Raw genomic sequence first — 14,266 nt, forward strand, 5'->3', positions numbered from 1 at the left:
GGCAAAGCATCTGGGGAGCTGTTGGGGTTTCCTGGTCATGGTTCTGGGTGTAAAACATTATCAGTGACCTTGCCAGAGCATCGCCCGCTGCCTTCAAAGATGGCTCAGTCCAGGGACGTGGAAATGAGAAACTGCTTGAGCTGCCTGTGGCGGCAGGCCCAGAGGGATGGCAGGCCAAGAACGGGAATCTCTTTCCTACTCTTTTTCTCTTTGCGAATAAGAGGGGAATTGAGAAAAGGGAGAAAGGAGGAGGAAATGGAGAAATGGAAGAAAAGAAGAAAGGCGATGGAGACTGGGAGCCTCTCTGAAGTCAGGGCTGGGTCTCATTCAGGCTGAAAACTCCAGGTCTGCGGCCCTCAGTCCCAGCTGCCCAGGGGAACCCCCTGGTGATGGGCGTTTTAAGCAACACTAATGCCCAGTCTCCACCCCCAGAGTTTCCGATGGCCTGATTTGTCTGGAGTGCAGCCTGGGATCAGGAGTTTTTAAATCTCCCCAGGGATTCTGATGTGCAGCCAGGATTGAGAACCATGGGGTAGTGCGTTCACAGCCTGGAGTGGACAAGCGTTTTGGTGAATATTTTTGGAGAGAAATGGGGAGGAAGAGAGGGTGGAAGGAAAGGAAGAAAGAAAGAACAAAGAAGGGACTAAGAAAACAGACCAGGCACGGTGGCTCAAGCCTGTAATCCCAGCATTTTGGGAGGCCAAGGCGGGTGGATCATCTGAGGTCAAAAGTTCGAGACCATCCCGGCTAACACGGTGAAACCCTGTCTCTACTAAAAATACAAAAATTAGCCAGGTATGGTGGTAGGTGCCTGTAGTCCCAGCTGCTCGGGAGGCTAAGGCTGGAAAATAGCTTGAACCCGGGAGGCGGAGGTTGCAGTGAGCCAAGATCATGCCTTTGCACTCCAGCCTGGATGACAGAGTGAAACACTATCTTAAAAAAAAAAAGAAAGAAAGAAAAAGAAAAGTCATCATTTTTGTGTGTTTTAAGGTGTCCTATTAGAGAGCCAAAGATACTGGTTTTCTATGTCCTCCCTGGAGCTGACATGGTTTCTTGTCCTGTCTGCCATTTTATCAAATTAAATTGAAAGCAAATTTAATTGGGTTTCACTGGGTCAAAGGTCCCTAGGCAATTCTGTGGTGCTGAGAGGTGACTGGCAAAGTTGTGCCGCATCTGAAAGGAGCACAGAGGCCTTAGGATCTGGGCCTTTGGGGCTCAATCTACTCCTCTGTAAAATGGGATTCATAACGTTTTTTTCTCTGACCACCTGACTATGTGGGTGAGGGGATCAGATGAGAAAACAGATACAAAACAACTTTAAACATGTCCCTTCTAAGGCCTTCCAAAAAAAAAAAAAAAAAACTACAAATATTTTATCAAAGTTTTAATACATACAACTGAATTTACAGGTTTCGATTCTTGTTTTTCTTTCCTTTAGATCCTATGATTTATTTCATCAGTATCTCTACCGTTCCGTAAAGATCTTGCCTGAAGTGCAAGATAGTGTTTTCTTAGGAAAGTCATTTAATTCCCCTGAGCCTCAGTTTCCTCATCTGGAAAATGGACATAAATTCGCTGTCATTCCTTCATTTAAGTGACCTTTATTTCACCTGTGCCAAGTCCTGGATGGCCTCCAGGAATCGGGGTGAAGACATGTGACTTCAAGGAGCCGACACAGGCAGATGAAGGTTGCTGGTCTGTTGCTCAGGCTTTGTCTTCCAAAAACGTCTGTTTGGATTCTGACACTGCTATATAACCAGCTGCTTGAGCGTGAGCATGTTTCCTCACCTCTGGGCACCTCAGTGGGCTTATCTGTGAAATGGGTGTGAATAGTCGTACTTACAGGGTTAGTCCGAGGATAAGATGAAATGGTGCATGTAAAGTGCTTTGAAAAGCACTTGAAAACCTTAGCTAATTATTACATAGCTGTAAATGCAGGGTGGACAGAGGGATCCTGGGGAATTAGCAAGGTGTTGTCTAGTAGAGAAGAGAGAAGAGGGCTTTCGAGGTAGAGAGACCAGCATGAGGTAAGACATGAAAGATGGAGGCTTTAAGGGTCTAGGGGCTGCAAGGGGCTTGGTGTACTGGGTGTTTGAGACAGCAAGAGATGGGCTGAGACCCAGCTGTGAACTTCCTGGGAGGTCAGGCTGAGAAACTGCACTTGAGTTTGTGGGCTAATTTTTGCGGTTTCCACAATCCAGTTCTATTACCAGCTACTTCTTTTTGTGTTACCGTTTTTGTTTTTCCGAAAATGCATGTAAATTGGCTTGCCTTTTTCACTTGGCTTACTCCAACCAAAATAATGTCCATGAAATTAGAAGTTTGATGTGCAAACCATATATTTACATATTTTTCTAATTCGCATTTAAAGAAATGCATAAACATCAGACATTTTAAAGTATATTTGCCTACCTAAAATCGTCCTGTGAATGAGCCTCGAAAAAGCCTTTTAAAGGCAAGATTGCTAAGCCAAGGGTCAAACGTTTGTTTAGAAAGGAATAAGGAAAAGAAAGGTGGCTTGCTTATCATGCTTTTCTATGCCCTCTCTGGAATATTGACTGTAGTTCAATAGTTACCAACCTCACCTACCACCTACTCCCCTGAGTAGGCTCCTGATTGGTTGGGGTAAAAAGGGCACCTCCGGGAAGTCAGCCCATTCCATGCTTAAGCATGCACTGCCCTCTGCAGGTGAGGAGAAGGATTACATTACCAGAGATGGGTTCGCTGGTCTGTGTGAGATTCTAATTTGCGTTCTATCCTCACCTCTTCCACTCTCTAGACCCCAGTGAAAGCAATGAGGGTCCCTTAGGCTGTTTTTATCCTTTTTGAAGAGGTACTACATTCACATGATTCAAAATTCAAAGGTACAAAAGGGTCTACTGTGAAAATTGAGTTTCCTATCCTTCCCCAGCAAACAGCCCCCTCCCTGGCTCTCCTCCCTAAATGCAATTACTTTCTTATGTATCTTTCCCCAGATCTTTCTAAATATTTCAAAAACCATAACAGAAACCTCTTATCTATCAAAATTAAGCCACCCAGACTAAGTAACTAGATTAATACAGATTTTATTGCAAACTCTGTTATACTTGATCAATAATAACCACGAATAAAACACAAAGAATATTTGTTACCAAGAAATGTAAAATGTTACGGAGACAAAATCTTTTTAAAACAAGAAGTCTGGGTTGGGCGCGGTGGCTCAAGCCTGTATTCCAGCACTTTGGGAGGCCAAGGCAAGCAGATCACCTGAGGTCAGGAGTTTGAGACCAGCCCAGCCCAGCCAATGAAACGCTGCCTCCACTAAAAAGCACAAAAATTAGCCGGGCGTGGTGGCACGTGCCTGTAATCCCAGCTACTTGGGAGGCTGCGGCAGGAGAATCGCTTAAGCCCAGAGGCTCAGGGTTGCAATGAGCTGAGACCACACCACTGCACTCCAGCCTGGGCGACAGAGCAAGACTGTGTCTCAAAAAATTTTTTTAATTTAATTAAAAAAAAAGAAGCCTGTAATACAAAAATCACAGCTAGAAAGGAGGAATAGCTTCTAGTGTTCTATAACACTGTAGTGTGACGATAGTTAACAATAATTTGTTATATATTTTCAAATAGCTGGAAGAGAGGATTTTCAATGTTCCCGACACAAAGAAATGATTGATGTCTAAGGTGATAGATATGCTAAATACCCTGAATTGATTAGTACATATTTTACTGTGTAACGAGATATCACTTTGTACCCAATAAATATGTACAATTATATGTTAATTAAAAACTAGAAATAAATAAATTGGAGGCATTTTTTAAAAATGAAAAAAATAGGAAGCTCATAGAGAGAGATATTACCTTAGTTGGGGAAAAAAGTTGGAAATCACAGGTTTAATCAAACCAACATTAGCAATGATATCCTAAGAACACAACAAATACACCAGGATTGGAAGGGTAGAAAGGGATGTTCTCATTCCACAGATTTTTTTTTTTTTTTTGAGACAGAATCTCACTCTGTTGCCCAGGCTGGAGTGCAGTGGCGTGATCTCAGCTCACTGCAACTTCCACATCCCAGGTTCAAGCAATTCTCCTACCTCAGCCTCCCAAGTAGCTGGGACTACAAGCGCATGCCACCATGCCCAGCTTATTTTTGTACTTTTTGTAGAGATGGGGTTTCACCATATTGGCCAAGCTGGTCTTGAACTCCTGACCTCAGGTGACCCACCAACCTTGGCCTCCCAAAGTGCTGGGATTACAGGTGTAAGCCACTGCACCCATTCCAGATTTTTTGTTTGTTTGCTTGTTTTGTTTTTTGTTTTTTTATTGTTGGTTTTTTCTTGGTTTTTTTGTGTGTTGTTTTTTGTTTGTTTGTTTTGTTTTGTTTTGTTTTGAGACAGCATCTCACTGTGTCACCTATGCTGGAGTACAGTGGTGCAATCAAAGCTCACTGCAGCCTCAACCACCAGTGCTCAAGTGATCTCCCCACCTCAGCCTCCCAAGTAGCTGGCACCACAGGCATATGCCACCATGCCTGGCTAATGTTTTTATTTTTTATAGAGATGGGGGTTTCACTATGTTGCCCAGGCCGATCTTGAACTCCTGAACTCAAGTGATCCTCCAGTCTTGACCTCCCAAAGCGCTGGGATCACAAGCATGAATCACCATGCCCAGCTATAATGAAGATTTTTTGTGTGGTTTTTTAACTCATGTTTTCTGATACAAGACTCAGTCGGGGCACACTTCTTGAAAACGTATATATGTGGCTTTCATGGGCTGTTGTATAAAATTGTGGTTCAGATCTCAAGCTGTGGCGTCAACAGACCTAGGTTTGAACCCTGACATTCCTGGTTGAGCCTCAGTTTCCCTATCTGTATAAAGGAGCAAGTCCTACTTTGTGAGGTTGTTTGAATGCTTGATAGTTGGCGGATAGCACTGTTGTTATTCAAAAGCTAAATGTGGGTCTTGGGAAATGCTTTCTCAGCTATCCAATGGGACGGGTGTTTTCACTGCCCCGAGACAGGGAGGAGTTAAAGGAAGCAGCCAGAAGTGGAAACGCTAAATGGCATGTCCACAAATGGCTGCTCAGGACCTTGTAGGGGCTGCAGAATGTGATCACAGCGGGGTCAGTGTGGGGAAGGAGAGGAAGTTAGACAAGCTGGACAAGTCAGTGGGTTGGCTTTGGAGTGGTCTCTCAGGCATGCAGGGTGTCAGGTGGCATCGGACTCGACTCTGGTGACCTGCATATCCAAGAAGGATGAAGGCATGGCCAACAAGGAGCCCTAGAGGCAGGCGGGGCAGAAATCCCTTGGGGCAGCCTCCCTCTGATATCGAAGTCTTCAATTTAACCCCTGGGGAGCAAGTGCTGAAAGCAGCCAGGGCACTGGCTGAGAGAAGTCCCCTTCCCAAAGTTGGAGCAGGGAAGAGTCCAGTCGGGGTTAGGGTCCTAGGTAGGGGTTGGGGTCAAAGCCACAGTCCACTCTGTGCAAGAGCTGATTCCAAAACCTGGCCCTATGCCCTGAGCTGGCACTGGTTCACCAGAGACACACACTCAGCATGGTGCTGAGCGCTAGGGCCTCGGGGAGCTCCTGATCTGCTGCAGACAAGCATCCCCAGACCAACGGAACCCTGAGTGCTGACTGAACTCCATAAGGAGGGTGAGCACAAGGGCTGCAGCCCAGAACAGGAGGGGATGCTGGGGGCTCTGTGCAATAGTGAATCATGGAAGGCTGAAACTAAGGGGTGGGTAGGAGTTTCCCAGGTGGAGAATTCAGGGCACAGGGAAGGGAATGTGGAAAGTCCCAGAGGTCGCCAAGAGCATCGTGCTTTGGAAAGACTGGTGAGCAATGCGGTCTGGTTGGAGGTAAAATAATGGCTTGGAAGAGAGAGTCAGAAATAAGGCAGCAGGGATGGGCAGGGAGTAATGCAAAAGATAGACCTACAGAGCCTTGAGACTAGGGTTAAAAGTTTGCACTCTATCCTAAGATCTTTTTTTAATTGAGGTGAAATTCATACAACATACAATTAGTCATTTTAACATATACAACATATGTATCTATGTGTGTGGTACATTTACAATGTTGTGCAACCAACACTTCTATCTAGCGCCAAAACATTTCCATCACCCCAAAAACAAATTCCATACCAATTAAGCAATTGTTCCGCATACTTCTCCTCACCCCCTAACCCTTGATAACCACCCATCTGCCTTCTCTGTGGATTTCCCTATTCTGGATATTCCTTATAAATGGAGTCATTCAACAGGTGGCTTTTCATCGCTGGCTTCTTTCTCTGTGCGTCATGTTTCCGAGGTTCACCCGTGCTGCCCATGGGCCACTGCTGCATTCCTTTTTATGGCTGAATAATAACTCCACTGCACAAATAGACCGTATTTTGCTCATTCATTCATCCGTTGAGGGAACAGATCTGATTTACCTTCTGGAAAGATTCGTCTGGCTGCTAAAGGGAGAAGTATCAGGGCCAGGTGAGGATGAGCTCAGGAAACCACCGAGGTGCTGTCCAACGGCCCAAGAGAAAGGTGTTGATGGTCTGAGCATAACGTGCGACAGTGACCAAGAAGACAGAGGTGGACTGTAGAGGGGGAGATGGGAGCTGAGGTCTTCTGCCAGGAGCTCACGCTTTGTGCCTATGGAAAGCCTTTCACTCTGGCACCTGAGAGGGGCCGGAGTGGACAGGGTCTGGTCTTGGGAAGCTCTGTGGTCCTATGGGATTCTCCCGGAGGGGATCCTGCCACTCCCAATCACAGTCAGACCAAGCCTGCCTGCATCTCTCCATCTCCCCTTCATCCTAGAGTCAAACTGCCATCCCGCTTTCCCAGCGCCTCCTTGGATCATATCTAACTGACGTCAATTCAGACCTCAGCGGAAAACCACGCTCTGCCCCATGGCTCTCCCTGCAGTGAACTCAACACGTTTTCATCTTGGTTGCTTACAATGGTCCGATTCCAGGGGCACTAAGTGCACTTGGTAAATACATGGAAGAGCAAGTGAAAATGTAGGCTTCTCTTTGCATTGAGGGGAAAAAACTAAATTGCCAGCCTCTGTGTACATAATTGGAACCAGTCTGTCAAAAAAGCAGATTCAGAAGAATGAGGCAGAGCGTAACTTGATTCTTTCTCCCAATGACCCTTCAGGCACATCCTATATTATGTTTTCTCCTCTGGGTGAAAGCTGCGTTTTCATAGGTCTTCTGGTCACAATAAGTGCAGTCCAGTCTGAAAATCTTATAAACCTAAGTATCGTTCATTTTGAAGCTTCATCCCTCCCTCCACAGTGCTCCTCTGGCTGGGAATTTTGTAGACAACAGGCATGGGAGGTAAGGGAACAGGAGACCCTAATTTGACTACACTCTTATGTTATAGAATATATAGAATGCTGATTTTTTTTGTCTTTTACAGGGTATTCAATGTGGGAAAGTCTCCTAAGCCCAGCTGCTCTTAACTTTCCCCTTTGCTGGGGTTCTATCACCCTTTCAGTAGGAGGCCACTTGTAAGGAGACCTATAGTTGGCTTCTGCCTGCAAAGTTCACAACTAGACCCAGAAAACATAGATCATATCCCTACTGTCGTCAGCGATGGGATACTCACTGTCAATACCCATTTTTATTCTCCTTGTTCTGCCCAGAGGCAGGCATGCAGCCCCAGTCTGATTTTATCATTTATCTTACTGAACATCAAATCCAGCCACTGTTATCCAAGCCACAAAAGAAAGACACCTGCCAAGTCTCGAAGAGTTCCCTTGAAGCCCTCCTCACTAGGCTTAATGTGAGGGTGATACACAGTCTACCCTCCCTCCTATGATGCCCCACAGTGACCGCTCCCCTCAAGACAGTCCTTCCTGCCAGCCTCCTCAATGGCCCAGTGCATTCTTCTCCTTCTCTTATATAAGCTAGAGGTGGGAAGAAGGGCTCAGACTGTAAGAGCTGCATCAATGGTAGTAGATGATGCCATTGGTACTCTGTCTAAACCGTGCAATACTTGCCACCATGTGCCCATAATGACTTCCTACTGCAAGCCCCTGTCCAATTCTCCAGCCTTTCTCTGATGCCATGTGGTCACATGGGCAGGCCAGAAATGTTAGAGACGCAACACATCCAGGAGCAGCCCTCAGTCAATAAAGGATGGGAACTGGAGGATAAATACCCCAGCTCCTTCTCCCAATGGATGTGTTCTGCACCATCTCTGAATTTCCTGCAGGACTGAACCCAAAATGCACAGTGAAACCTGCTCATCAATGCACTCTTCATTGAGTCCTTCCCTTCATCTTGTCTCATTTGCCCACCAGTGCTGCCTGGGATGGCCTCCCAGACGAGCCAGACTTCAAAAGACATTCATATCTTTGCTTGATCTCTGCATCTGGAGAATCCAAACGCAATCAACAGCCAAGTATCTCTCTTTGGAAAGTGGGAATGCACTGCACCTATTGTCTTGTTCTTAGCTTAGGAAGACACTGCTAAAATTTCAGGACAACAGGGTAAATTGCATTTAATAGTTTGTTGCACACAGTTTACAATGTGCATTTATGTAAGTCATGGTTTCTCAAGTTTAGCCCTATTGACATTTTGGACTGGATACTTTTTTGGGGTGAGGGGCTGTCTTGTGCACTGTAGTATGTTTAACAGCATCCCTGGCCTCCGCTCACCCATGGTACCCACCCAGTTAGGAAAAATATGTTTCCAGACATTGCCAAATGTCACCTGTGAGGAAAACTGCCCCTAGTTGAAAACCACTGACATAAATCATCTGATGTCATTTGGCAGAAACAGAAACCCAAAGAAGGATGATGGTGGTGATGATGATGATGATGACGATAGTGATGATGGTGATGGTAATGATGATGATGCCAAAAATGAAAGTGGAATATAACAACATAATATTCAAATGACCTCACCGAGCTTGCTCAGGTGCTAACGGTGAAGCTGGAATTTGAGTCCCGATCTTCTGCCTGCCTCACCTCATCCCCAGAGCTCATGATATAGACAAGGAATATTAAGGCTGATTCACAGATAAGAAATTTCAGTAAAACCACATACTTTCCATGACAGTGACAAAGCTGAGAATCAAGCCAAAGCTTTCTGATTTCCAAGCCAGTGTGCTTTTCCCAGCACATCGCTCCAACCTATTTTATGGAGAACAAAGAGTTGCCGTATGGTTTTAAAATGAAAGCTATCTACATCCTTGAAGATGCTGTTACTGCATTTTGTCATTGAAGTGAAAGAATAAAGCCAAGATGCGCATTGTCTGTAAACTACTGTTACCAGCAGATCAGCTGTGAAGTCGGCTTAAGGAATATATCTGCCATCTACCATGTTTCCCACTAGTCTAATCCAGCACTTTCATGAACAATCAATGTTTTCATGGTACTTAGAGCTAAAGAGGTCCTTCCCTACCATAGGTCCAAAGCTGACATCAGTCTCACTATTTTTGCTGTCAAGTAGACTCTCTGGGAGGCTCTTTCATACCTTAGCATTTATTGAGCACCTACTGTGTGCAAGAAAAAAGTGGCAACTCCAGAATTTCAGTATGGCAAAGGTTTAGGGGTTTCAATCTAGTTAAAAACTGTCAGGGGGTAGGAGGAGTCTGGGGGTTTTGTCTGGAAGACATGTGTGAAAAGCAAGCAAATAGCTTTTATTTGAAGAAGATGTTTTGGGAGTAGCATAGGGGAAACTGATGAAAATTATGGGGGCAATCAAAATCTCCCTAAGCCACCCCTTGGAGCAACTTTACATGAGGAACTATGAGAGGTATGGTGGAAGGTATTAGGGTGAATAAAATACAATCCCTGTCTCCCAGAAGCAAACTTTCGATACCTTTCTTTGTGTTTCTGTTGTTTCGTTCTGACCACCTGAAACACCAACATGGGTAGTTGCCACCTCGCCTCCCTCCTCCCAGACTAGCAGCAAACACCACCGTTGGTCATTGGATGAAGCTATCAGCAGGGAGGGCTGCTGTCAGTCTGCATCAGTTTCAGGAACTCTGCTCAGGGCCATTTCCTGGAACACCTCTCCTCTGGCACTGAATTGCTCAGTCATGCAGTTCCTGTATAAAACCCTTCAGTGTCTCCCCATCTCCTGCAAGACGATGTCCAAATGTCAAAGCTTGGCAATTTAAGCCCTTCCTGGTCTAATCCCTGCAGAACTCTGCAGGCTCCTATGCCTGTCCCCATACCCCAGGCACACTGACCACTGGGCAAATTCCTTCAGGAACCATGGCCTTACTCTTTTCTTCCCTCTGCCTTCTCCCTACCATTTATTGTTGTGTTTTATTTTTTGTTTCTTTCTGTTTTGTGAGATGGGTTCTCGCTCTGTTGCCCAGGCTGGAATACAATAGCACAATCATAGCTCACCGTAGCCTCAAACTTCTGGGCTCAAGCAGTCCTCCTGCCTCAGCCTCCTGAGGAACTAGGACTACAGAGGTGCACCACCACACCAGAATTTTTTTTTTTTTTTTTGAGACAGGGTCTCGCTTCTCTGCCCATGCTGGAGTGCGGTGGCACAATCTCAGCTCACTGCAACCTCCACCTCCTGGGTTGAAGTGATTCTCCTGCCTCAGCCTCCCGAATAGCTGGGACTACAGGCATCTGGCACCACACCTGGCTAATTTTTTTTTTTTTTTTTGTATTTTTAGTAGAGATGGGGTTTCACCATGTTGGCCAGGCTGGTTTTGATCTCTTGTCCTTGTGATCTGCCTGCCTTGGCCTCCCAAAATGCTGGGATTATAGGCATGAGCTACCATGCACGGACTTCCTTTTCTTTTCTTTTTTTTTTTTTTTCATTTTTTTTGTAGAGACAGGGTCTCTCTTTGTTGCCCAGAATGGTCTTCAACTCCTGGCTTCAAACAATCTCCCACCTCAGCCTCCAAAAGTGCTGGGATTACAGGTGTAAGCCACTGCACCTGGACTCCCTACTCTCTGTTTATCTGCCTCGGGGTCTCCTACTCCTTCTTGAGGCTTCAGAGCAAGAAACATCACCTCCTCCAGGAAGGCTTCCAGGAAGTCCCCAATCTGAGTTTGTCCTTATTTTCCCTGTCCTTACTTTGATTATAACTCCTGCCACAATCCTTGGCTTACAAATCTAAATAGATCACTACTCTGTGACCCTTCTGAGCACAGCACAGTGCCTGGCTCATAGTAAATGCTCAAAAAAAAAAAAAAAACATTAAGGAGAAGGAGAGAAGGAGACAAGAAAAGGAGAAAGACATGAGAGAGAGAGAAGATAGAGAGAGGGAAATAAGAAAAAAGGAAAGAAAGAAATACGAATTTATATCTGTCCATGATGGATGAAACCAAAGGTGAATTATCTGGCATTCTTTCAATTAGAGATCAATTGCATCTAGCATGTCTAAGATGGCACATGTTTCTGCGGTATATTGAAGTGATTTCTGGATTATTAACTGTCAATTGTGGTTTAATTATTTAGTGTCAAGGTACTTTCTTGCATTGGAGTCTTTGAAAATGTGTCATCCTTTAACGGTATGAATGGTAACAGGTTTGAGTATGTCTCATAAATAAGGTGCCTCCATCCCACCTCTGCCCTACCCCTTAAACGTAATGAATAACTCAGTTGACTTTGAGGAATTTGTCCCGTGATAAATGGAAAGATCAATTCACCTTATATAAAAATGCAAGTTGTAATTAGCAAGCTGTCAGCATGTTCTGCATTGAAGAAGAATGAAAGATGCAGGTCATAGCCCTCGTGCCTAACATAGAGTCGTCACCTAAGAAATGGTTGCCTATAATGGGAGTTTTGAAGGTGATTCTTCTTACAATGCAGGATTTGACTTTGCAATGAGTCCCATGCAGGCAAGACCATCGCATCAATGTGTCTTCAAAAACCCAATTGACGGCCAGACATGGTGGCTCACACCTGTAATCCTAGCACTTTGGGAGGCCGAGGTGGGCAGATTGCCTGAGCTCAGGAGTTCGAGACCAGCCTGGGCAACATGGTGAAACCCCATCTCTACAAAATACAAAAACAATTAGCCAGACATAGCGGCATGCATCTGTAGTCCCAGCTACTCAGGAGGCTGAGACAGGAGAATTGCTTGAACCCGGGAGGCAGAGATTGCCGTGAGCTGAGACTGTGCCACCGCACTCTATCTAGCCTGGGTGACAGAGTGAGACTCTGTCTCAAAAAAAAATGACTTACAAATCTCTGTGTCACATTTGCAGTCTATGCCAATCTTACCCTCAGCCTGGGGGTAAGACAACTAGTCTGGGGCCTGACACATACACACTTAAGAAATTGTGTATTGCCTGAAAAAGTTAATCAAGGACTTATTGAATTCCCATACTCTGTTTCACATGACTCTCCCTCTTCTCTCTCCTCCAAGCCTGAATCTGAGCAACAGTGACATCTTGACCATCTACGATGGCGACGAGGTCATGCCCCACATCTTGGGGCAGTACCTTGGGAACAGTGGTCCCCAGAAGCTGTACTCCTCCACGCCAGACTTAACCATCCAGTTCCATTCGGACCCTGCTGGGCTGATCTTTGGAAAGGGCCAGGGATTCATCATGAACTACATAGGTAGGTGTCTCATCTGGTCAATTTATTTTTTCTTTGTGTTTAGATGCAGGTTAAGGTGGTTTCCTCCAGGTTATTCAGCAATTTTGTACTACACTGATTTTTCATTGTATCGGCACAGTCATGTTTAAGAGCCTGGGCTCTCTAGTCATGAGGACCAGGGTTTGAGCCTGGTCATCGAGGTCTGTGTGGCTTTGGGAAAGTTACTGACCCTCTCTGAACCTTCTTTTTGTCATCTGTAAGATGGGAATCGTGATGAAGATGGGAATCGTGATACCTATTCCACAAGGTTGATATCAGGATTTAGTAAACAGTGCCTCAAAACTTATGTTTCACGTGTGGTCAGCTGAGATCCTGTTGTCCTCATGTTTCATTTGTGGTCAGCTGAGATCTTACATCAACATACTTCCTAATTTCTTCCCAATTTGTGCAACTTCTCAAACATTGTCTTCACCTTCTTGCCTGAACTGAAGCTCAGCTCTCCTCTAAGGCCTCTTTTCCTGTAGCCTCGTTGAACAAGGACAGTCTTCCTCTCCCACTTCATGTACTCTAGGAGCTATAGATGCAAGAGATGTCTTTCCTGATCCTCAATGTGGCCTCCAAAACATGTCTCTCCTGCTCATCCTAAAACAAACAAACAAACAAATCAAAAAAAAAGAAAAAACCTGCTATCAAATTCAAGCTAAGCTCACACACTCCCATAACCCCTCCTGTGCTTTCATCCAATCACACTCTTCTCTTCTCATTTCCCACCCTGTAACTCTCCCTCATTCATTATTGGCTCTATCACCCACTCCTGTTCAACCTTTAAACACTAGAGGGTCCCAGGCTCCATCCTGGACTGTATCTTCTTTTCCAGCTAGACTCAGTCCCTCCGTGCCCTCATCTGGTCCCATGGATTTAAACAGTACCAATATCCATTGACCGGTTCGTACTTACAACCTTGACCTTAAACTCCAAATCCATCTATCCAACTCCCTGCCAACTCCTCCCTTGCCTCCATCCAGTAGACATGTCAGATTTAACATGGCAAAACAGAATGATTTCTTCTCCTACCCACCACCACCACTACTCAACTGCATCCCCTGCTGTCTGCCAATCCTAGGAAATGAGACCACAACTCTCCTGGTTTCTCAGGCTGCTTCCTCCTTCCTTGCCCCCATATCCAATCCATCCTCTCAACTCCATTGTTACGATAGGTCTCAAATCCAAGCACGTGTCCCCATCTTTCTATGGTCACCACTGTAGTCCGAACTACCAACATTCCCAGATGTCAGAGGACTGGGACACCATGAAGTCCCACTCATCCCAGCCCCAGAAGAGACTTGCACTAACAGAGGAACTGGTCCGGCCCTGTTGTGTCCCAGCAGAAGAAACCCTGGGCAAGTAAGGATGAAGGTTTCTCATCACGGCCAGAGCTGAGCTCCCATCCACACTTCCTCATTCCCAGCTCCAACGCTTCCTTCACCCCCAACATTTTGGGCAGCAGCAGAGAACCTGGGAGACACAGAGGGTAATTAAGACGTAGCATCTTTTGACATCCAGAAGAATGGGTGGGTGGTTGCACCCCAAGAATTTCAATGGGCAGGATTCGGCCAGTGATTAGGAAACGTGCTTGCACTTCCCAGGAATTAGATTGGCATCCTGATTTCCAGGATGGAGCAGAGAAAAGGAGAATTCATCCTACCCAGCCTTCTGCCACCACCACTACCACCAAAGACCCTGTGGTTGGAGCAAGATTCCATGT

At 45.5% G+C, this 14,266-nt stretch overlaps 1 protein-coding gene across 6 annotated transcripts in view; it reads left to right on the plus strand.

Moving 5' to 3' along the window:
• Window positions 1-14,266, plus strand: part of SEZ6L (seizure related 6 homolog like) — a 218,526-nt gene that overhangs the window by 161,330 nt on the left and 42,930 nt on the right. For all 6 annotated transcript variants that reach the window (XM_033233061.1, XM_033233062.1, XM_033233064.1 and 3 more), the window contains exon 10: window positions 12,326-12,522. In XM_033233061.1, coding sequence (XP_033088952.1) covers window positions 12,326-12,522 — 197 coding nt within the window. The remainder of the gene's footprint in view (window positions 1-12,325; window positions 12,523-14,266) is intronic.

The sequence above is a fragment of the Trachypithecus francoisi genome, unplaced genomic scaffold (genome assembly GCF_009764315.1).
Source record: "Trachypithecus francoisi isolate TF-2019V2 unplaced genomic scaffold, Tfra_2.0 Lachesis_group14, whole genome shotgun sequence".
NCBI classification, from domain to species: Eukaryota; Metazoa; Chordata; class Mammalia; order Primates; family Cercopithecidae; genus Trachypithecus; species Trachypithecus francoisi.